This window comes from Onychostruthus taczanowskii, unplaced genomic scaffold, assembly GCF_017590055.1.
Source record: "Onychostruthus taczanowskii isolate IOZ18803 unplaced genomic scaffold, ASM1759005v1 scaffold19, whole genome shotgun sequence".
NCBI lineage: Eukaryota > Metazoa > Chordata > Aves > Passeriformes > Passeridae > Onychostruthus > Onychostruthus taczanowskii.
The window spans coordinates 11,377,126-11,400,020 of NW_024499128.1; the positions used below are offsets into that span (position 1 = coordinate 11,377,126).

The window sequence follows — 22,895 nt, forward strand, 5'->3', positions numbered from 1 at the left end:
AATTTTTAAAAAGATTTTATTAATTTGTAGAAAAAATAAAACATCAAGTTTCACCCACGGTAGAAACACTTGAAGATTTTTTTTTTTTTTTTCATGTCAATGACAAACAATACCTACATAAAGTGCCTATTATTTTATTTTGTAAAACCCTTCCCGCTCCCCCCACCCTCCCCAAATCTTGCAAATCAAACAAGACAAATGTAAACAAGAGTCAGTTTTTTGGTCCATCGGGGCTGTAACTCTGCAATGTCTTTTGCAACAGCTTAGGAGTGTCTTCTGCATGTGTTTTGCAGACACAGATGAACACACAACATAGAGCCAGAGTCCGTGCACAGCTTCTCAAGTTGGAAAAAAAAATAAAAATCAAGAACCAAGCCCAAAGCCCCAGGCAGGTGCTGGCCAGGCCCCTGCCTTCCCTCTTGAAGGCAGTGCCTGAGGCTGGGTGGTTTGGGAGGGAAAGAAACACCAAGGTCTGTGCCCTCCACACTCACCCTCCCACCTGGCTGCCCAGCAGCTCACCCTTTCCCTGTCTCTTTGCCCAGAGGAGGAGGCTGTTCCCAGTGACATCACCTCCTGCCCTCCAAAGCCTCCCCCTTCGCATCCCTCTCTCCCAAAATGCACCCCCGGGGAGGGAGGTGATGAAAACGGGAGGAGGGAGGCTGGGGGAGAGGCGACGCCCTCTCTGCCCGGCTGGGCACCTGCCCAAAGTCAATTCGGAAACGAGCATCTTTTCCCCCCTCCTTTCCTTCTTTCCTTCCTTCCTTCTTTCCCGAGGCGAGCGGGGGTTCCTAGCTGATCACGCAGCGATCCTTCTCCTTGCCGTGCCCGCCGCCGATGGCTTTCTCCCGGATGTACATGAGGTCGCTGTGCACGCTGGGCCGCCGGGCGAAGGGGGCCACGATGCCGTACGCCTCCTCCGTGCCGCCCCGGCCGCCCTCCTTCAGCAGCTTTTTGCCTTTCAGCGCCTTCTTGTGCAGGATGTCGCAGTACTGGACCGAGACCTTGCGGTGCAGGTCGGGGCTCATCTCGCTGGGCAGCTTGGCCATGGCGAAGAGCGCCTGGAACATCTGGTCCAGGCTGCTGTTCCTCTTGGCTGAGATCTCGAAGTAGGCACATTTTTTGGGGTCCCCTCCCACCAGCTGCTCGATCTCCCGGGGCTGCACCTCCCGGTAAAAGTCCCGGTCGCCCTTGTTGCCGCAGATGACCAGGGGCACCTCTATGTTCTCCTTGGTTTTGTTCTTCAGGCACGACTTGGTCTCCAGGATTTGCTGCTTCAGGCGCTGCACCTCCTCGAAGGAGTCTCGGTTGTCCAGGCTGAACACAAGGATGAACACGTCTCCTGGGGACAAAGAGGGAACGTGAGATGGTTGCAGGGATGGGGACACAGAGAGCCCCACTCCTAAGCCAAACACAGGCTTGGAGAAAGAAGGACCAGATAGCACCAAGAAGAGCTCCCCAACCACTTGAACACACAAAATCGTACCTCCCTCCTCCCAGGACTGCAAAAAACATCCCCAAACTGAGCAGGAATCTGGCAGAGGGACCTCCTGCCAAGTACCTGTGAGGATGGAGAGGCGGCGCATGGCTGGGAAGGGGTGGTTGCCCGACGTGTCCAGGATGTCGAGCTGGTACACCTCACCACGGATGCTGTAGAACTTGCGGTGGAAGTCCTCGATGGTGGGCGTGTATTGCTCCTCGAAGCGGCCGGTGAGGAAGCGCGAGACGATGGCCGTCTTGCCCACCTTGGAGGAGCCCAGGATGACCATGCGGTAGCAGTTCTTGGCGGGGATGCTCAGCTCGGCCTCGCTGGGACACATCTTCTTGATCATCGCTGCCAGTTTCATTGACGCCGGCAAAAGCGCAGCTTGCGCCGAGAAGGAGACGGAGGAGGAGGAGGAAGGCGCTGCCTGCCCGGCTGCTCAGCCCCTCTTCCCTCTCAGGAAGGGTCGGTGTGAGCTCTGCACGGCGGCCGCCGCGTTATATGGAGCCGGCAGCGACCGCCCCTCGGCGCGTCACGGCCCGGGGCGGCGGCGGCTGAGTCAGCGCCCGGCTCCGCGCCCGGCCCGGCCCGCGCCCCCCGCCGGGCTCCGGGCTGCGCGCCCCGCTCCCGTCCGCAGCCCCGTCCGCACTCCGGGGGCTCGGCTCCCTGGTCCCGTTCACAGCCCGGCTGGGGCTCCGGGTTCTTGGCAGCCCCGTCCCGTTCGCAGCCCCGTTCGCGCTCCCCGGGGTGCACAGGCAGATCCCGCTCCCATCCCGGTTCGCGCTCCCCGGGATGCGCAGACAGATCCCTTTCCCATCCCGGTTCGCACTCCCCGGGGTGCACAGACAGATCCCGTTCCCATCCCGGTTTGCGCTCCCGGAGATTTACCGCCCGGTCCCATTCGCAGCCCGGTCCCGTCGGCAGCCCGGCTGGAACTCGGGTGTTTCGAACTCCCGCTCGCGCTCCCGGTCCCTTCCACAGTCCCGTTTGCCAACAGATCTCTTTGCATCTCAGCACGGGGTCCCTGTGCTTTGTACCCGTCCCGTTCTCAGCCCGGTGCGGGCTCCCGGCGCCCCGCAGCCGGCTCGGGGCTCCCGGGGCTCGGGGAGTGGGGCGACCCCGAGCTGCAGGAACCGGGGGCGGGGGGCTGCAGAGGGTCCCACGCCACTCCCTGCCGTGGTTTCGCTCCGGTTTACTGATTTATAAATCAGTGCAAATGCCCGGAAAACGGGAGAAAAGACCCGGGTCGGTGTGAGCGCCGGTGCGCGGGGCCGGGAGCAGAGAGAAGCCTCGGTCCCACCGGGGGCTGCAGCGCGGGCTGGGGGCTGCGCGGTGACACCTTCACAGAGGCTCTTAGCACGGCGGCTTCCCTTGACCCCGACCTCGACCCTGATTCCGCTCCCTGTTCCTGTCCCGGTCCCCGTTCCTGTCCCGGTGCCGGTGCCGGGCGCCGAGCGCTGCCGCTGCAGCGCCGGTTCTGCCCGCTAGGGGACAGGCGAGAGCCCGGCCGGCGGCAGCGCGGGCAGGGCCGGGAACGGGAGCGGGAACGGGGACGGGAACGGGAATGGGAATGGGACTGGGAATGGGACTGGGAATGGGAATGGGAATGGGAATGGGAATGGGAATGGGAATGGGAATGGCAATGGGAACGGGAATGGGACTGGGAATGGGAACGGGAACGGGAATGGGAATGGGAATGGGAATGGGAATGGGAATGGGAATGGGGCTGGGACTGGGAATGGGAATGGAAATGGAAATGGGAATGGGAATGGGAGCGGTGCCATACTGGGAGAACTGGGAATGGTCAGCCTGGGGAACGGAAGGCTCCAGGGAGACCTCAGAGCCCCTTCCAGTGCCTAAAGGTGCCCAAAGAGAGATGGAGAGGGACTTTGGACAAGGGCTGGAGCCACAGGACAAGGGGGAATGGCACTGATGGCAGAATTAGATGGGATATTGGGAAAAAATTCTTCCCTCTGAGGGTGGTGAGGCACTGGAATGGGTTGCCCAGGGTGGCTGCACCCATTGCTGGAAGTATCCAAGGCCAGGTAGGAGAGGACTTGGAGCAATCTTGTTTAGCAGAAGGTGCCCTTGCCCATGGCAGGGGGTGGTACAAGATGAGCTTTAAGGTCCTTTCCAACCCAGCCTGTTCTATGATAAAAATGAAATAAGAATTTAAAAAAATATTTTAAAACCACCACTAAAAAGAAAAAAAAAATCTCAGCAAAAGGTGATGCTCTAGTAAAGTTGAGGGCAGCAAAGCCTCACCTATAACACAGAGTGGGGCCTCAGGGACAGCCAGAACACACAGACTGGGGCAGAGCGGTGCCTTTCATCAGCACCACTTGGGAAAGGGATGGTGCTGAGCTCCTCATCTCCCCTGAGTGTGGTCTCACCCTCGGATAATTTAATTTAAACACCCTCAGAAGGCTTAGGGAGGGGTTGTGGTTGTCTGTGGCTGTCTGGAAGGGAGCAGCAGCTCAAACAGCCCTGTCCCTGCCTGCAGGGAAACATCCTGCCCAGAGGCACAAGGACACTTGGAGGAGAGAAAGTGGGACAGTTTCCTGTGTTTATTCATCTGTGTGTGAGACAGCGGAGAAGTCTAATAGCCCAACACAAAGCCCAAATGTATCACCCCAATAACAAAAAGATCATTTAATTGAAGCGGTTGATGGAAAACAACAGGGGGAATAGGAAGTGGCAACCTCTGGAGGACAGACAAATCGAATATCTCGATCAGCATTTATTGCTGGCCGTACAACTATTAATAGAGTCAGGAACAGGTAAAAATAGCCTGCTTGAAACCTGCTCCTGGCTGACAGGAAAAAAATCCATTTGCTTCTTCTCAACAGTTCTTTGGGCAGAGCATGCCAGGAGACAGATGTGCACTGGGATCCTGTGGGCTTGGTGGAGTGGGACCAGAGCCAGGGGCTCCCTGGCAGCAAGGACAGGCTGTCAGGGACCTGGGGTGGGTGCAGGAGAGCTGCTGCTGGTGGGAGCTCTCAGAGAAGAGGTCGTGGGCACTGCCTGTGCCATCCCAGAGCCCAGCTCCTCGTGGAGTCACGCCGAGCCCGAGCAGGGAGCATTACACAGCATTAGCTGAGTCCTCCCAGGCTCATCCAGAAACTCATCTCCTGTAGGAGCAAAGCACATTTGCTGGGAGCTGCTGCCAGTGATTGATGATAAAGGATCCACCTCGCTGCAAGGCAAAGCCTTCGCACAGTTATGACTCTTTTACAAATCACCTCCTATTTCTGACCTGACTGCAAATAGCCCAAGGCTTAAAGCAGAGGCAGGTAAAAGGGCATTTCCCCCACGGCAGCCAGAGTTTGTCCCTGCTGTTTGTGGGATGTTTCGCTCCTTGCCTGGTTTTGGGGGATAGAATCTCTTTGATGCAGCAGCTCAGCACAGCCAGAGGCACAGGCAGGACGCTCTGCACGAACCCCAGCGACACCTTTAATGGAATCACCTTCAGCACAGATCAATCCTTGTTTCCTTGCTATTCCCCTCCCTGTTTTCACCCTCCTCGGTTTATCAGCCACCTGCCAACCAGCAAAACCCACCCTGTGTCCGCGAGCAAGTGGCTGAGGAAAGGAAATTCCACGAAAGTCACACAAACATCCCGGCGACAGAACACGCGGCTCCCCAGGGCCTGCCTTGGACGAACTGTGCAGCAGCAGAACAGAGCTCACAGCAGCAGCACCACGGCAAAAAATGTAGGAAGCAGAATGTTCCAGGAAGCAGGAGCGGCACCGAGGTGCCCAGCACAGGGGGATACTCGGAAAAGGACAATTACATCAGAACATGAGTTTGGTTTCTGAGCGTGCTGAGAAGGATCATCCCCCCGGGGCCGGGCTGGCCTCGGTTCACGGCCGGGTCTGAGCGCTGAAACAGGACTGGGAGAGCCTTTTGTGTCCTTCCCACCTGGCACACGCAGAGCCTGCAGCTGTCCCAGGCTCGGAGAGGGGCACATCCCACAGGAGCTCCTTGTCAGCTGCTTCCCATCCCACCAAGGGCTCATCCCCTGTGCAGCACACAGCATTCCCAGGCTCTGGAGCAACCTCGCACATGGAGCCAAGCCCAGCTCTCCTGGCTCCCCAATTGTTGCTTTTCTCCCCCAGGGCTGTCCCTTGGACAGGGCCCCTCTCCCTGGGGGCTGTACAGCAAGCTGGTGTCCAGCTCCTTACCCTGCTCCCAAAGAACCAGCGTGGGCTGTGCATTTCCCAGCAGCTGCTGGTGAACAGCAGGGACTTGTGGGACCCCAAATCCTGCCCTGGCTGCTCCCCCGGGGTGGGAGAGGAGTGAATGGCCAGAGGAAGAGGGGAGCAGCTGGGTAGGGAAGGGAAGGGAAGGGAGGCTTTAGCCATAGTTCTTGCTTGTCCCCCTGAGGAAAAGCATCTGATTAAATCAAGATGCAGAATCCAGGGTTGCTATTCATTCCCTATATTATTAGCTTGTCTCATTTTATTAAATCTCTTTAAGGCTTTTCAGAAGAAGCACGTAATTCCCAAAATATAATTTTTCCCAGATGAGATATGATGCAGAAGCTGCTCGTTCTCTGGGGAATGAGGGGTGGCTTTATTTGTTTCCCTCCCCCACCCCCTGCTTCTTTAGCAACACTTTTCATGTCTCTTGATTCCTTTTAGCACTTGGGATTTGATTAACAGAGAATCTGAAAGCCTGAGATGTCTCAAATCCCCAGTTCCTGGAGTTATCCAGGCAAGGAGTGGCAAGAGGTCCCTCGAGACACCATCCCTGGGCTCAGCACGGTGCAGCTCTCAGCCAGGAGCACCCTGGAAATCCCCTGCTCCCAGTTTCCACCTCCTTTCATCCCATCCTCTTGCCCACAGGTCATGCAACAACCTGCCAGCATGAGCAAAGGTGTCTCCATGTCCCGGACGTGTCCCCAAACTCCAGCACCTTCTGCTCCCTTCCAAGGAGCAGAGTTTCCTTCAGCTGCTCTGGGATTTGAGAGAAATGTCACCTGTGACCAGAGACAGGCACCAGCTGGGCTTGGGATACAAGGCACAGGGGAGAGGGAGGCTTGGTGAGCCCAGGGGATGCATTGCTGTGGATTTCAGCAAGGTTCCCGTGGAAATAGCCATGGTTGGCAGGGCTGACAGGACAGAAATGAAAGCCCAGGAGGAGGCAGGGAGCGGGGTGGGCAGTGCCAGGCAGTGCTGGGGGCTCAGAGCCTGCAGATGTTTCCTGTCGGGTCCCACATCTGCTCCTGGGGCTCCAGAGGGGCTGTGCAGTGATGGAGAGGTTGGGATTTGGGGAGTTGAGCTGGGCAAAAGGCTGAGCCCGTGGCCAAATCCAGGACCCTCGAGGCTGCCTTGGGGCAGAGCCTGGCCCTGACATCTTCCCAGGACTCTGGTGGCTCTGAGCCCTCCTGCAGCCCTGGCTGGGGAAGGAGCTGCGCTCCGTAAACAGCTCCTCCCGACGAAAATGCAACATGGAAAAAGCAGCACATTCCTACCATTTCTTTCCTTTGAAACAGGATCCGAGGAGGATCCGGCTCACCGGGCCGTCTCGGGGCGGCTTTGGAGTGTGAAAATTAAAGAAAACAGCCCGGTAACTTGTCCTCTGCCTCGTGGCAGGAGCTCCGTGCGTAAGGGCCCCCGGAGTGAGGGTGGAAATGGGCTGGGAGGGGTTGGATGGAGCCTTCTCCACCCTGCCCTGACAGGGGTGATGCCTGGGGCAGGGGGACAGTGGCCGTGGGGTGCTGCTGCTGCTGCTCTCCAGCACTGGGGGAAGTTTCAAAGCTTTCCCTGGACACCGGTGAGTTGGGAGCTGCCTGTATCCCAGATCCCTGAGCGTGGATGTGCCAGCAGAGCCCATGCAGCTCAGCCCTGGGATGCCCATCCTGCCCATGGCATTTATTTGGGCTCCAGCACTGGGGGTTTCCCACATGGGAACAGTTTCCCACCGGGGTGTTCTCCCCACTGCTTTGTGAGCAATTAAAGTCCAGATTGTTTTCCCTACACAGCAGGGGTAGAACAGACTGGTTTATTCCCCTACAAATATAAATTCTGTTGTGTCCCCTGTCCACCTTCTCTGGATTAAGGGATCCCCAATAAAGCAGTGCCCAAACTGCCCCCAAAGCTGAAAGCTCATCTTTGCTTTTACAAAAGCATCTTTGCTTTTTTTCAAATCCCAACCACTGGCAAAAAAGCCAAGGTTCTGCCTCAGTGTTGGGAGGGGTTTGGGAGCCCTGAGCCCCTCATTTGCTGCCAGCTTCCCAGCCAGCCCAAGGGCAGGCTCAGCAGGCAGGAGCGGGGTGGGAATGGAGAATTCCCGGCGCTGCCAGTGCCACACGTGCCGCCCGATTGCGCCACGTGTTTATTCCGTGTTTGTTTGCCACGGTGTTTATTCTGTGTTTGTTTGCCACGTAAGGGCTGCTGGCTGTCCCTCCCCTGGGGCAAGGCAGAGCAGCTTCCCCGGGCACGGGGTTACAGGGGGTCACAAGGGAGAGAATGGCCTTTGGGAATGTGTCCCTGCTCCTGGATGTCACCAGCAGCGGGGAAAGGACCGCAGGATGCAGCCTCCACCTGCTGAAGTGTTCCTGGATGAAGCATCCTGTGAGCGTGGAGCTGGGCTCCCATCCCCACTGCTGGGGTGTTTATTGTGGATTATTATAATGTAATTATAGAATTATACATATACTTATATATATAATTATAAATATATAATATAATTATAATTATTATATTCTATATATCATATATATGATATATATATGATCTTCTCATCCCAAGGAATTGCCACTTTGGTTCCATGGAAGGGAGATGTGTGTGGGGGAGCCATGGAAGCAAGCACACAGAGAAAACCTCCATGAGGGTGGGCACAGAGGTTGTCTGCTGGGATGGGGGCAGCTGAGGCAGCACAGAGTGATGACCTGGCTGACCCAGCTGTCCCTGCCAGGTAGGAGTTGAGATTTAACTAGTTTCTCCTTTCCTGCTGTTTGCTCTGGAGAAATATCCCAAACTTCAAAGGAAGTGTTATCTGTGGCGTCAGCACACGGCATCACGTGAAGCCATTCCCAAGGCTGCAAACAACCTCCCTGCCAGCTCCAGTGGGCCCAGAAAGATCCATCCTGGATTTTGAAGGCATGAAGGCATGACAATGGCCCCATGACCCCATTTCCAGGGACCCCATTTGGTCCTTGATGTCCCTGCAGAGCTGGATGCTCCTGCCTGTGCTGCTGCAGAGCTGGGGCTGCATCCAGCTGGTCCTGGGGGTCCCACAGTGCAGGTCTGTCCTTTGGGAGCAGCAGGACTCACCTTCTGACATGAGATCCACCCCTGCATCCATGCAGGATGTGTCCCAGCTGCAGCCAGCAAGAGGGGAAAGCTGTGACACCACCAGCACTTTGTGCTCAGCCTGAAGGTTTCACCCCCTCCCTGTGTAATCTCCAATTCTTGGAAATATTAGGCAATTGGAGAGGAATCAGGGTTTTTTTTCCTTATAACCAAGGAGAGTCCCCTAATTCCTTGCTGTTAAATACCATAAAACAACATAAATAATGGTGTCTCTGTGTTTCCCTCCCTGCAGCCCCAGGGATCAGCACAGCAACAGCAGGGACTCACCCCCTGCCCCAGGGAGAAAGGTGGGCTCAGAGCCCATGAGATGGGCTGAAACATCAACTCCCAGCTCCTCACCTTCCCCCTTCAGGGAACAGAGCAGGTGCCTCTAAACTATCAAACTCCAACCTTGTGGCAGCCAGAACCAGTTGGGTGAAGGCAGGGATGTTTAATCCGTGCTGGATGCTGTGGGAAGAGCTGTTAAAACCAGGGAAGTGTCTGGCATAGCCCCCCCAAAAAAAAACCTTGTTCTGGAAGTGGCAGATCAAGGGGGAAGGAGTCTGAAGCCAGACCCAGCACAGCACCAACCCCGTGCTCATGGGGGATGTGGGCATGGCATGGGAAGCAGCTCCATCACTGGGGTTTGTGGTGACAGACACACGTTTTAGGAGGCTGATATTGGCTGGGGAGGGGAATGGCACAACTGGGGTCCCTCCTGGCCTTGCAGGAGGGACTGGGAAAGGCACACATGGTCCCCAGAGCGGGAATGAGACAGCACAAATACAGCCCTCGCTTTGTTCTCATTAGGAATAATTCTTCCCGTATGAGCACGTGCTTCTCCAGTAAATACTGATTTCACTTATCAACAAATCCAAGTTTATTGACATCAGAGACTTTGAGCCAGGACTGGCAACTCTGACATAAATTGTCTGAATAATGCAATGTATCCTCTCCTCGATGGTTGCTATGGGTACTGGGCGGGTTTAGCCTCCCTCTATAAACATTAGCTGTGAAGGGAATGTGGAAACTTATCTAAAAATAAAATACTATACCCAAATCTTTGAGAGGAAGGTGGTTGAGATGGCAATAAAAAAATAAATCTACGTGTAATGGTTCTGAAGTGATGAAACACAAACACAGCATTTGTGAGCCCTTCCGGAGGAAATGGAGGCCGGACTGAAAAGAGACCAACACTTTTAATTCTGCTGAGCAATGCCCGGAGGGTGAGTTAATTACAACGTGTAAAAGCAAAAGGAAATGGAACCGTTTCATGGAGGTGACACTGAGAAGAGAGAGGACCCTCTGTGGAGGGGACAGTGTGGTGCTGAGATGTGGTGCCACATTCCAGTGCCCGTGTGGAGCTGGCAGCAGCACAGCTCCCTTCTCCAGCACCTGCTCATTTGGTCATTTACAGTTCATTTCTCAAACTGTTCTGGGAATCTGTGGAAACAGAGCCTGGGGCTGGAGCATCACCTCTGGAATCTTTCTGTTCAAGGCAGGATTCAGCACTGGACAGTTTTGGGGCAGGCTGGTGGCAGGGGCAGAGGGGCACATCTGTACCTGGCTGCTGCACGGTGTGGAAGGCAGAAACAAACCTTGCCCTCTCTTCCCTCCCTCCCACTGCCCCTGCAAGACCGTGGAAAACAGCTGGAAGGCACTGGCTGGTGGGAAAGGCAGCAGGACCCTGGACCCAGGGAAAAGGAGGGGCTGGGGCATCAACATGGCCAGGAGTGGGATATCTGTGAAGTGCAGACAGGGATTGACTCTTCCCCTGGGTCTTCTCCATGCTGGGTCTTCCCCATAGGACAGCTGCCATCCCTCCATGCCCCTGGGCTCTGGTTTAGGTCATACATTCACACTCCTGTGCTTGTCAGTCAATTTTCTCAGAGCCTTTGCAATAGTGTGGAGAAGCTGCAGGGCTCTACATGGATGAGAAACTGCAGCTCTGGATGGGGAGGTTCCTGTCCCAAAAAAATAAGGGGTTGCTTTTTGGTTTTGCAGCAGGTTTTGCTGTTGTTGAGCTCACAGCAGCTTCCCCTGTTCCTTCCCCATCTGTGTTTGAATCCTCAGGGGCTCCTGAGCTCTCTCCACTGCTGGAGCTGAGCTTTGTCTGCTTCTCGTGGCTCTCAGGCTGCACCTTCAGATGATCTTCAGGACACGCTGAGCTCACTTATGAAAGGCCCCCGGTGTTTCCATCATTACTCTGCTTTCCCTCCAGTCCAAAGGGAATTCCTTTTTGCCTGCAGATCTCCAGCAATCAGTGTGGGAGAAGAGGTGGGGAAGTCCCACACTGTGGAACTCCCGGGAGCTGCAGTGACCGGGACAGAGCCCTGGGGACAGGGACCTCCATCTCCCATGGGCTGTGGCAAGGAGCTGCCACCACGCTCAGGCTGTTCCTCTGGTCACTTCCAGTGCTGCAGGGAGCTCAGCTGGCTCATTAAGGGTTGCTGGGTTAATTAGTAGGATACATCTCAGTAGGAAAATGGGCAAATCAGACCGTGTGGGGACCGGAGAGGCACGAGGTACCCCAGAGAGTGCCCTGCAAAAGGCAAAGGGACAAGAGTCCATTGGGGACCTCAGTGGTGCCACAGCAGCTCTGCCACAGCAGCACAGTTCAGTAAAACCTCAGCAGTGCCATGGGACTGTCCCAACTCTCCAAAAACCAGCAGGCAAAAATGCACTGGGGGCTCCCAGATGGCAATGAACCCCCAGGAAAGGAGCCTGGCCAGGAGCTTGTGCTGCTGGAGTAGCTTCTGGCCCCCCAAACAAGCCTGGGCTGAGGTTTTAGGGTGAGCCCACTGGCAGAAATGTTCCTGGCTCAGGCAAGGAGCAGCTGGAGCAGGGAGGCCTGATTTCCCTGAGGGATGAGCAGGCACACATGCCCTCTCACACCATCCCTGCCACTCTCTGCAGCACCTGCCATGGCCAATAGTTGTATTTTTCTGCCTGATTCAGATTAAGCCTGGAGCCTCAAAGCTTCCCAGCAATTTTCCCTCGCACTGATTCTCAAGTGTATAATCAAAACAATTTGGGGGCTGCTGGTCGGGTGCCAGGAGGCAGACACAACTGCTGCTGTGAAAAGCTTCTCTGCCTGGGATTTTGCAGAGGCTTGAAGCTTAAATGCTTTGAGAAGTGTGGGAAGGGCTCTGGAGGACCCAGGGAAGGCAGGACTGGGCTGGGGTGCTCGTTGGTGGGGGAGCCCAGCAAAGCAGCCCCTGAAATGCCCCCATCAGCAAACCTACCTGGGGCTACTTGCTCTTCACTCCCTTCTGCTTCTTCCGATAGATTTCCTCTGTGAAAGGCCTGCAGTTGGGAGGATGGGAATTTGGGGAGAGAGGGGGGCAGAGACAAAAGAGAGGGGGCAAAAGAAGGGAGGAAGAATTAAAATCAAGGCTACTGAGTGCTCATCTTTGGGCCTACAAAATTTGTCCTTCACAGGTTGGCACAGCCTGACTATTCCTGGTCTGTGGCAATCCTGGTTTCAGCCTCCCTGGATTGAGGAGCAGCTACAGGACCATCCCTGTGCCAAGCAGGACAAGGCTCAGCACACACCCAGACTCCCCCTGATGCAGACCATGGCTCTCTGCATCTCCTCCTCCCTTGCAAATACAAAGACCTTTCACTGCTGAAGTGCAACTGCTACTTCTGGGAGTTATTTTGTGCTGCTCCATCCTGTGCTACTTCTGGGAGTTATTTTGTGCTGCTCCATCCTGTGCTGCTGGCTGGGCTATTGTAGTGCAAAACAGCAGAGAAGCCCATCCAAGGAACTACAAAATGCAAGGGCTTCTTGTAGGGGGCTCTTGTGAAGACACAATGAGTCCTCTCACTGCCTTCCTTATTGTTCTTCTATAGACAGAATCTGGCACCCAAAAGGAAAAAAGGCCTCATTTTGATAAAAATAAACATGCAAACGTTCCTAGAACTCAGCAAATAGCTTCAGAGTGGAATTTGCCCATTATCAAAACAATTGAAAAAAAAAATCCTCTGTTTTCCTTCTTCCCCGCTGAATTAATTGGAAAAGAACCATCCCTACTTGTGCAGTTGTCTGAAACCTCGAGAGTTAAAGCTGGTAGAAATAATTAGAAGCTCTCCAGTTCTGCACAGCTACTCACCCCTCGTACAGCACAGCGATTGTGTAGGAAATTGCCACTACAGCTGTCAGCAAAAGGCCAGCTGGGCTGGCGTGCCTGTTTTGAAAGAGAAGGGAAAGATCAGGTAAGTACAGGGGCTTATGCAAGACCTGGTTGAGAAAGTGAAATGAGACACTGGGCTGCAGAGAGCTCTGCTCGCTCATTAAACTGAAGCAAACAAAAGGGTTGGGTTTTTTTTTTTGTGCTTAATGTTAACTATCTTGGACAGATGTTACTTGGCAAAGGCTCTCCCCCAGCCGACTTCAGCGAAAAAAAGGGTTGGGTTTTTTTTTTTTGTGCTTAATGTTAACTGTCTTGGACAGATGTTATTTGGCAAAGGCTCTCCCCCAGCCGACTTCAGCGACTTCTTTTAAGTCTGCTCTCTGCTGTGAGAGCTCCTGCTTTGATGCTAAATCCTGAGATTATGGGGATGTTTAAGGGCTGAGCAGCTGCTGACACACAGCTGCAGCTCCCAGCTCATGCTCTGAGGGAAATGCCTGATGTCCCAAAAAGGTGGGCCACCCAGGGTACAGGGGACACCAGGCAGCCAGAGCAGTGCATGGCATCACACACATCCAAGTGGTGATGGATGCACTCAGCCAGTGCAGGGATGGGGATGGGAAGGGATGGGAAGGGCCATTCCTGCCCTGAAGGGTGCTGGGGTGGGTGCTGCACTGGGGCTGGGGGCTTGGTTCACTTTGAAACCTTTTTCTAAGTGTTTCAGGAATGTGTCCTCCAGGCAGATGTCACCAGGCACAGCATGGGGCACAGATGCCACCACTGCTCCTCACTGGCTGGTTGTGGGGAGACGTGACCAAGAACTGAGGCACAAAGGAGATGGCTGCTCCTTTTAGCAGAGGCCACAGCTTGGGGATCAAAAATCCTCGTCACCTCCTGCTCTGAAGAGAGATGTCACAGAATCATAGAATCACAGAATGGTTTTGACTGGCAAGGATCTCAAACCTCATCTCATCCCACCCCTGCCATGGGCAGGGACACCTTCCACAATCCCAGCCTGCTCCAAACCCTGTCCTGCCTGGCCTTGCACATTTCCCCACCAAGGACCAGCTAAATACTTTATTTGCTGACAGCCAGCCCTCATCCCTCTCAGAGCTGCCACCAGCAGTTAAAGGCAATCACCAGTGTCCTAATTAAGGGGGACAATTAAGATAAGCTTTAAGGTTTCTTCCAAACCAAACCATTCTGTGATTTTATGAGGATAAACATCCCACAAGCCTGGTGCAAGGTGACTTGTGCTGCTGGGAAAACACACCTGCAGAGAGAGACTGAACTACCTAAACCTCACACTGGAGCCACTTTCAGGTACCACCCAGCCTCATCAGTCCCTGGAGAGGCACCCACAAATCTCCACTTTTTCACCATTTTCATTCTGCAATAACTTCTTCCCTCATTAGGAAGCTTCGGGCAACTTCCTTCTCTCCCAAGCCCCTGCTATTACATGCTTAGTCATGTCTCCTTCTTGATTCCTATCAGAGAGAACAAATTTACATGATTGTTTGTTGACAGCAAGACCTCTAATTGCATCATTTGGCTGCAGCTCCAGCTCTGATTTACACAGCCTGTTGCTGTGAGTTAGAACACTTCCCTAGCTGTCCCCACACAGTGAATGCTCCATTTGTCTGCCAGGAGAAATGAGGCTGCTCAACACAGGTGATGAGCAGCATTTGGGTGAACTCTTCCTGTCCTCTTACGAGTCTGACCTACATACTGGGACACATCTGATTGCAGCAGCGATGATGAATCAGTCAGGAAGGTTTTGTTGTCCTGCTAGGACTTTTTTTTTGGGTAGGAAGTCTGTCTGCCCCCAGCCTTGCTGCAGCTCCCCATGGCTGTGGGTTGTCACCCCACTTGATGCTTTTGAGGCTGGACTGGAGTCAGAGGCCAGGCTGGTTGGTGTGATGTGTTTTCATCCCTTATGGATGAGAATGGATCAATCCTTTGGGTTCTGATGCCACAGTAAGGAGTGTGATGCATCCCCAGGAGAGGACAAATGTGCTCTGTGGTTTAGGTCTGGCCACAATCAGACAGCTGGAGGATTCCTCCAGCATCCCTCCTGCTGCCACCAAGATGGGACATCAGCTCTGGCCTCTGAGGGCAGACACCTGGCATCTTCTGAAAGCCCTGGGACCTCAGGAGAAAGTGTGGGCCCCAATAAAAATGAGCCAATGGAGAGTGTCCAGAGAAGGGAACAGAGCTGGGGAGGGGTCTGGAGCACCAGGAGCAGCTGAGGGAGATGGGTGGGCTCAGCCTGGAGAAAAGGAGGCTCAGGGGAAACCTGCTCACTCTCTCCAACTCCCTGGCAGAAGGGTGAATCCAGGGATACAAGCAACAGGAAAAGAGGAAATGGCCTCAAGGTGCCCCACACAAGGTTTAGGTTGGATAATGGGAAAATTTCTTCCCTGGAAGTGCTGTCAAGCCCTGGCACAGCTACCCAGGGCAGTGGTGGAGCCACCATCCCTGGAGGGATCTAAAAGCCATGTAAATGTGGCATTTGGGGACATGTTTTAGTGCTGATCCTGGCAGTGCTGGGTTAATGCTTGGACTCAATGATCTTATAATTCTTTTCCAACCTAAATGATTCTGAGACTGCATGAACTGAGGTCCCAGGGAAGAGAAACAGCCAAAAACCACCCTGAGAAGGGTTGTGCTGAGCTTCCCCCAGGCAGGTGGGTGGTGTCTTGGTGCCACTCTGCACAGCTCCAGCAATTTGTTCACAGCAATTATTTGTCACGCCTCGCTGGCCTTAATGGTGGCAGTCTTTTAACGAGAAAAAGGAGGCAATCACTGCTGTCCTGAGCTGCCTGGAGCTGCTCCTGCCCAGAATTGTGCTGGAAGAGCACAACGAGAGGGGTGAGGAAGGGATTCTGCGACAGAAACAGCTCAGGGGGTTTCAGTGGATTCTGCAAAGGTTTTAGGAAGTAGTTTGATACTGATTTTAAAACAAATAAAGGTCGTCTTGTAATTCCTCCTGGTCAAAACCCTGCTTCTGTGCTGCTGTGGGGGTTGTGGTGTGGTGTGGGGGGACTCATCCTGTCCCAGCTCTGCCACTCCCCACAGCAATATAAACATTTCCAGGGTGCTGCTGCAGACCCTGTGGCCAACTCTCGTGCCCAGCACTGCCTCCCTTTGGCATCTAAATCCTGCACCATTTCCCAGAATTTAAACCCCATCCAGTGCCCTGGCTCTGCCAGGAAGGGAAGCAGCCTCATGCAGCCAGCCCTGCCAGCACCTGGGGGGATTTCAAGTGCACAACTTGCAACAACAGCAGCAAGTTGGAGGATGGATCAATCCTTTGGGTTTTTTAACAGCAACAAGGCTCAGTGGAGACAGGAGAGAAACCATCAGCTTTACTTATTACCAGGGGCTGCACACATGGCTGAAAAAATAACCAGAACGTGGCAAAGCACTTAATTTTTCCCACCCAAGCAGAGGAGAGGTGGTCACAGTCAGCAGCACCAGTGCAAAACACCCAGTGATAACAGCCTGCAACACTCCATGGGCTCCTCAAGTAACACAGCCAGGGTTTTTTTTTTTTTCTCCTGGGCAAATAAATAAAATGTGATATTAAATGAGAACCACATCAAACTTGTTACACTGAATAGAGTATATTGCTCATTTGCTGCTAAATTACAGCCTATTCATTTCCTCCTAAGCAGGCTATTAAGCTGTGTTGTATCACACAAGGAGCATTTCGGAAGTGTTTTCACCGTGGGCTGGGGGAAAGGGTGGCTTGGCTTGTTTTGCTTTTTTCAGAGTAATTGCAGGGTCACACTGCTCCCCAGTGCCAGTGCCCTGCCCCTGCCGAGTGACACCCTGCATGAATTTGGCCCCGAGTGTTGATTTTTCCACGTGCAGAGCCTGCCAAGGGCCTCGTTCAGCTGCAGAGCATTTGCTGCTGCCCCCTCTCCCCCAGCACTTGGCCGCTATTTATTTTTCTACAACAAACGCCGCGAGTGTTTCGAGACAGCGCAAGACTTTCCACGCACAAAAATAGCCAGGGAGCCAGAAGTCAGGGCAGGCTGCACTTTCTCTGCCATCACAGAGTGTCTTTTAGGCCCCAAAGGCACCCTGGCACCTCATGCCCTGCCAAGAGACCCCAGAGTGACCCTACAACCAGAGGTGTTTGTACTCACATGAGGGACCAGCCCAGGTAGATGGCTGTGCTGCCCCAGTACATGGGGTTATCCAGGATGCTGAAGGGGAAGCTGGTCACTTTTTCCTCCATCAGGATGCCAAAGTAATCACCTAAGAGCAAGCAGAGAGCTTCTGGTTAGGCTCCATGCAACTGGGAGTCGTGGGGGGCTTTGGCACACTGATGCCCTGCCCTGTGCCACAGCGCATCCCTGGCAGGGACTCACTGCAAAGGGCTTCAGCACTGACTTCCAGGCTGAGGAAACAGCAACAAAAAAGCTGTTTGTTTACTCTGTGTCTATCAGCTTTTCCAGGAATGGCTCTTTGCCCACGAGGAAGGCTCCTGCATTGCAATGAGGTGGTGGCAGCCACGTCCCTCATCAGGACACAGCTCTCCAGGTCCCAACTGGTTAATTCTGGTTTTTTTCATTTGTAAAATAGCCTGTCAAATGCCACTCCACGATGAAGCAAGTGCTTCAAATCTGTTTAATGTGAAAATAAACCCAGTGCTGTGAAATGGTGTTTGGAGCTGTTTTCATCATGACCACCACAACCAAATGCCCTCACCCATAACCTCGCCCTTATCTCATAGTTCAGAGAATTTCTCAGAATCGTTTTCATCATGACCACCACAACCAAATGCCCTCACCCATAACGTCACCCTTATCTCATAGTTCAGAGAAATTTCTCAGAATTTCAGAAAATAGCACCTCTGCCTACAAAACAGTTATTGGCACAGTGATGATGATGATAATGGGTGATTGTCATCTGTAATGAGGAAAGCTTTCAGAACTGTCAGCATCCAACCAGCTTCCCATCTACCTTGGAGCAATCCTTCCACCCTCCTGAAAGGAGCTTGGGAAAGAAATGACAGGAAGATGTGCAACTTGTGAGCAACACTTCAGAGGGGTAAAGGGGTAAAGGGCCAGGATTCAGATTCTGGTTCTGTTGGTCTTACAGGTGAGACCACAAAGCACCACATCTAGATGACTTTTAAATCCCTCCACTGCCCTGGGCAACCTGTGCCAGGGCTTGACAACCCCTTTGGTGAAGAATTTTTTCCTGACATCAAATGTCAACATCCCCTGGTACAACATGAGGTCATTTCTTCTTGCCCTGTCCCTGCTCCCTGGGAGCAGAGCCTGACCCCTCTCTGGCTGCACCCTCCTGTCAGGATGTTGTGGAGAGCCAAAAGGCTCCCCCTGAACCTCCTTTTCTCCAGGCTGAGCCCCTCCCAGCTCCTCCAGCTACTCCTGGTGCTCCAGACCCTTCTGCTCTGTTCCCTTCTGCACCATCCATGCTCCATGACCACTGCACAAGCACTCATCCATCAGGAGCAGCCTGTCCCTCAGCCACCACCCTGGGCTGAGCTCCCAGCTTTGCTGCCAGCCCCTTCCCTGACCTTGGGCAAGTCTCCTCTGTCCCTCCAGGTGCTATTGTGCACTGATCACAACATCAGTCTTTCTTAGAGCACAGAGGGTGGTGAGGATTAATGTATGGTGAGAAAGTGCTCACAAATCCAGATGAAAGGCATAACAGGAGTGCAAACTATTCAAGGTTATTATTATTACCTGGATCGTAGTGTAATTTCTTTGACCTCACATGGTGCTAAAACATTTATTTCTAAGGATAAACAGCCCCTGCCCAATTACACAATGCTTTTGGGTTTTAACTGCAGGCCACTAAGTGAGATAATTGCCTTGTATTCATACTATATGTTCTCACAGTTACTTGGCAATACATCTCTGAGATTGTTCTGGTAGAAAGAACACATCAGCCCCTGCCCCAGCCCGTTTCTGTGCTTTCTTATGTGTCAAAATGCTTCATTATCCCCTGCCCACCCTCGCCCTTGAGCTGAACACCTCATTCCCCACATGGCTCTGGCACTGAGGAGGTTCACACAAAGCCCTGGGCCCGTGGGGCTGGCAGGGGCTTATCTGTGCCCAGCACTGGTGGGGCTGTGCAGCCCTCCAGGCAGGCTCCCCACGAGCAGCAGCACACAGGCAGCTCCCCAGCAGCTTTTCCAATGTAATCTCTGCCTCTAAACCTGCACAGGTCAATGAACATGACCACCTGAGAGGTGGTTTCTATGTGTTTATGTTCAGAGAGGTGCTTAGGGACAGGTCTGTGTGCTGTGTGTTGTGTTGCACAGCATCACCCTGGGCATCTCCTGTGCCTTTGCTGAGCCCTCAAATCAGGAATCAGCTCCGTGCCAAGCTGAGGCACTTTGGCACCTAATAGGAGCTATTTTTTGCTGGAGTTTTGTGCAGCCATCTCACTGCTCAGGGTGGGATCACAGCAGCAAAAGCCACTCTGCAAGGTCCCCCAGAATGCCTGGAGCCTGACCTGGGCTGGAGCACCAGCTCTGCTTCACCCCAGAGAGTTGTCAGCTTCTCCAGGCCCAGCAACAGACTTTGGTCAAGTCAGATTGACTTGACCTCTTGGTCAGTGCTGGAAGAAATGTCACTGGGGTATGAGGGTATGAGGCAGATGGGCTCAGACAGGCAAAGCAGCCTCTCCACGTCCTCAGCCTTGAGATAAGCCCAGACCTCCTCACTGTGATTTTTGGGAAACAGGGCAAAAAAGGAGGGTGCTGAAGTGATGCTGAAGTGATGCCTGAATCCCTCTGAGGGCACAGCACAGAGACAGGGCACCAGGGATGGCTCTGCCAGGGAGAGGGGCCACATCCAGCTGCTGCAAATGGCATCTGGAGCTGGTGCTGCTGTGCTGGAGATGGGGTGGCACAGCCAGGCTGCTGGAGAAGGGTGACTCACACAGCTCCCACTGCACCACTGAGCCCACACTAGAGAGACAAAGTGTTCTGCAGCTGCTCTGAAGCCTAAATGTGCTGGAAGGAAGGAATTCAACAGGAAGCCCTGTGCCTTGCCTGGTTCAGCTGCCACTGCTGTAGAAAAACCCACAAGAGTCAAATCCAGCTCCAGTGATTTTTGAAGTGCCTGTTGTCAGAGGCTCTCTCAAAACTTCTCTTGAGCTCTTGAGATGTCGACAGTGAGAAGAAGCTGAATTCCCCTCCTTGCCAAAGCAGTGCAGCCCTTTGCTATGTGGAGTCCTTGCTCCTCCTGCAGCACCAGGGCAGCACTAAAACCCCGCATGGATGTTGGAAGTACCAATCCTGAGAGAGTCCTGAGCAAGAGAATATCCCACATGAGATCCTCAGAGACCTGCAGACCCGCTGTCTTCCCCTTGGCTGGGCAACAAAGCGTGCTGAGGGACATTCTCCATTAAGAGTTTGCTGACTTGGACTCATGGGGCTTGTGTGGACTGGAGAAGCTGTTACCAGTGCAAGGATGGATCCTCTGTGTGGCTCTCTTGGGATCTCCTCTGGTCAAGGTGACCCTGAGGAGTGTTAAGAAGTCTCTTTTCCCCATCCCAGCTGTCAAAGAAGGAGTCAGAAGTCTTCGGCTGCTGTTCTCAAGGCTGTTTATTATTTCTTATCTAAAACATTTTCTGTCTGGACTGCCCAGCTGTGCCCTGCAGGTCGGTCTGAGGCACACTGCCCACCCCTGGGCTGGTGTTGTCTTTTATACTACAAACCACGTATTTGATATTTACAGCTGTGTCCCAATACCTGTCACCTGTGTTAGACAGTGACTTTCTACTCTACACCAATCCCAAAGTGCCACCATCACCAAGAAGATGGAGGCTAGGAAGAAGAAGGAAGAAGAACAAGACAATGCCCAAATTCCTCCATCTTGTACCCTAGACCCCCATAGTAAAAACCTTCAAAATTTTACCTTTCTTCCTGTGACAACTACTGTTATGCTATCCAAACTTTGTGACTTGTAACTCTTCATATAAAGTTGGTAATTTGCTCCATGGGTTAAGATCAAAATCCCAAGTGTCTTTGGCTTCCTGCCAGGGTCTCCGAGCCCCTGCCAGGATTCTGAGCATCCAGAGGGATGTCCTGGGTTCTGACAGGGCTCCAGCTGGGCCGTGCCTCAGTGCTGCAGATGTCCTGAGCCAGCCTGACTGCACTGGCATGTGTGGCATGTCCCCAGCCTGACTCAGCTCTGCCCTGGTGCCTGTCATGCCCTGCTAGCAGAGAGAGCTGGTCCTTTCCGTGTCAGAGCAGGGCAGGGAGGATGGAGCAGAAATGCCTTACATGGACCACGAGCACCCACCTCTCCCCTGCCCCGGGGATGCAGATCTGAGGGCCAGGCCCTCTCACCTCTTACGCTGAGCCTGACTCACTTGTTTGCTTTTTCCCAGCGGTTCAAGTCCAGTGGATCCTCCTGGTCAGATGAATCAGGCTTTACGTAAACAACTCCAGATCTGGCTGAACTTCAGGAGCATTCAAGCAGCTCTTGCTGACGGGTACTCCTGTGCCTGGCCCTTCTGGACATGTCTCCACAGGCACAGCCTCACTTCAGGGGCTGCTGGTGATTTTGGAGGATGCTGGTGCCCGGTGGCTGAGGGACAGGGGTGTGACAGGGGGCAGGAGTGAGGCTGCACAAAGGAGGGTGAGGGCACATGTTTAGGAGTGCTGAGCTCTATTTCTGGCAGCAGGATTTCGGCCAACTCAACACATTTCTTTGCAACTCTACTTGAAACCAGGAAGGCTTATTACATCCCTCTCTTCTTCCTAGCGACGCCACAGGAGCTAATTGAATTTGGTTTGTAAAGCACTTGCAAAAGCACAGCCTAAATGAGGTGTCAAAGCTGGGGCTGTGATTATTTCAGCCAGCAGGAGCTGCCCCTTTCCTTGGATATTTATTGTTCCTGTCTCTACTTTATTTTTATGAATTCCACACATACTGGCATGTTTTCAAAGTCAACAATGCTAACAGAATTACGCTCTAAATGTGAAAGCAGGCACAGTGGAAAATGCCTTCTGCCATAAAGCGGGAGATAAAAGGATCTGTCAACGAACATCAGGTTTATTGCAGAGGGGAGAGCAAACAACATCCTGCCTCAGCACGTGTGATGAGCAGGTGGGTGCTCGGAGCAGGGCTGCTGGACAGCTCACACATGCTGTGCCAGTGCCACTTGTGAGGTCTTGAATTTGGGGTCCCTTTCTGGAGGGTGTTGGGGGCTGGCAGATGAGCAGCTGTGCTCCAAACTCCAGGCTTGATGGTGATGGGATTTGCTGTATAAAACCACTGTGCCATCCCCTCTGTGGTAACAGCAGGATTGGGTCCTGCTTTGGTATCATAATGACAAATCTAACAGCCCTGAAGGCAAGGACGAGGAAAGTCCTACAGGACTCTGCCCTGGCAAGAGATCCCTGCAAGGATTAAATGCACCTTCTGGTAAAGCTGTTGGATTTTCAGTGCTTACCCAGGAACGTCCCGGTGAATCCCAGTGCTAAGAAGCTGGAGATGACAAACAAGGTCCCCACAGCCGAGATGGCCAAGCCTGAGTAGTAGGTCCAGTGGCAGTCCCAGCCCTCCAGCTTCGGCTGGCTCTTCATGGCTTCTGTGAAGCTGTTGGGGAGACAACAAGGGCTGTTAAAAGCAGCAATTAATAATTAACATCACTCATGTCTCCCTGGGAGATGTGGAGCTTTGGGAAAGCTGCTGATCTTCAGATCCCTTTTTCCTACTCAACCTCCCAATGGGAGAAGCAATCAGCTGAAGACTGTGAGGAGCCAGGGCTCGATCTGGGGCAGCTATTTCTACTCACAACCCTTGCTCACTCCTGGAAATACCAGTCCCACTGACTTGTGATATCAAATGCTTTGCCTTATTGACCAAATCCCAGTTTTCATCCTGACTGGGAGCTCTGGGACAGACGCCCTTGCAAATGCTGGAGGCTGCGATGCCTCGGCACAGGACTCGAAGGGCTGGGAACAATTGGCTGGATTATCTCGTG

The 22,895-nt window shown here is 53.4% G+C and overlaps 2 protein-coding genes across 5 annotated transcripts in view; both read right to left on the minus strand.

Annotated features, from left to right (window-relative positions):
• RASD1 (ras related dexamethasone induced 1) lies at window positions 1-2,078 on the minus strand. Its single transcript, XM_041401659.1, has 2 exons — window positions 1,559-2,078; window positions 1-1,339 (listed from the first exon to the last, which is right to left on the minus strand). Exons 1-2 carry the CDS (start codon window positions 1,842-1,844, stop codon window positions 789-791), a joined length of 837 nt encoding a protein of 278 aa, XP_041257593.1. The 5' UTR covers window positions 1,845-2,078; the 3' UTR covers window positions 1-788.
• Window positions 2,079-9,958: 7,880 nt separating this feature from the next.
• PEMT (phosphatidylethanolamine N-methyltransferase) overlaps window positions 9,959-22,895 on the minus strand; it is a 43,061-nt gene continuing 30,124 nt past the window's right edge. For all 4 annotated transcript variants that reach the window (XM_041401947.1, XM_041401948.1, XM_041401950.1 and 1 more), the window contains exons 4-8: window positions 22,362-22,507; window positions 17,066-17,177; window positions 12,894-12,968; window positions 12,024-12,084; window positions 9,959-11,320 (exon numbers count right to left, since the gene is read on the minus strand). In XM_041401947.1, coding sequence (XP_041257881.1) covers window positions 12,030-12,084; window positions 12,894-12,968; window positions 17,066-17,177; window positions 22,362-22,507 — 388 coding nt within the window. In that variant the 3' untranslated portion in view covers window positions 9,959-11,320; window positions 12,024-12,029. The remainder of the gene's footprint in view (window positions 11,321-12,023; window positions 12,085-12,893; window positions 12,969-17,065; window positions 17,178-22,361; window positions 22,508-22,895) is intronic.

Coding starts and splice junctions, on each gene's coding strand:
- RASD1 (XM_041401659.1), bottom strand. CDS start 1,844: ATGAAACTGGCAGCGATGATCAAGAAGATGTGTCCCAGCGAGGCCGAG. Junction 1,340..1,558: donor CCGCCTCTCCATCCTCACAG/GTACTTGGCAGG, acceptor CTTTGTCCCCAG/GAGACGTGTTCATCCTTGTG.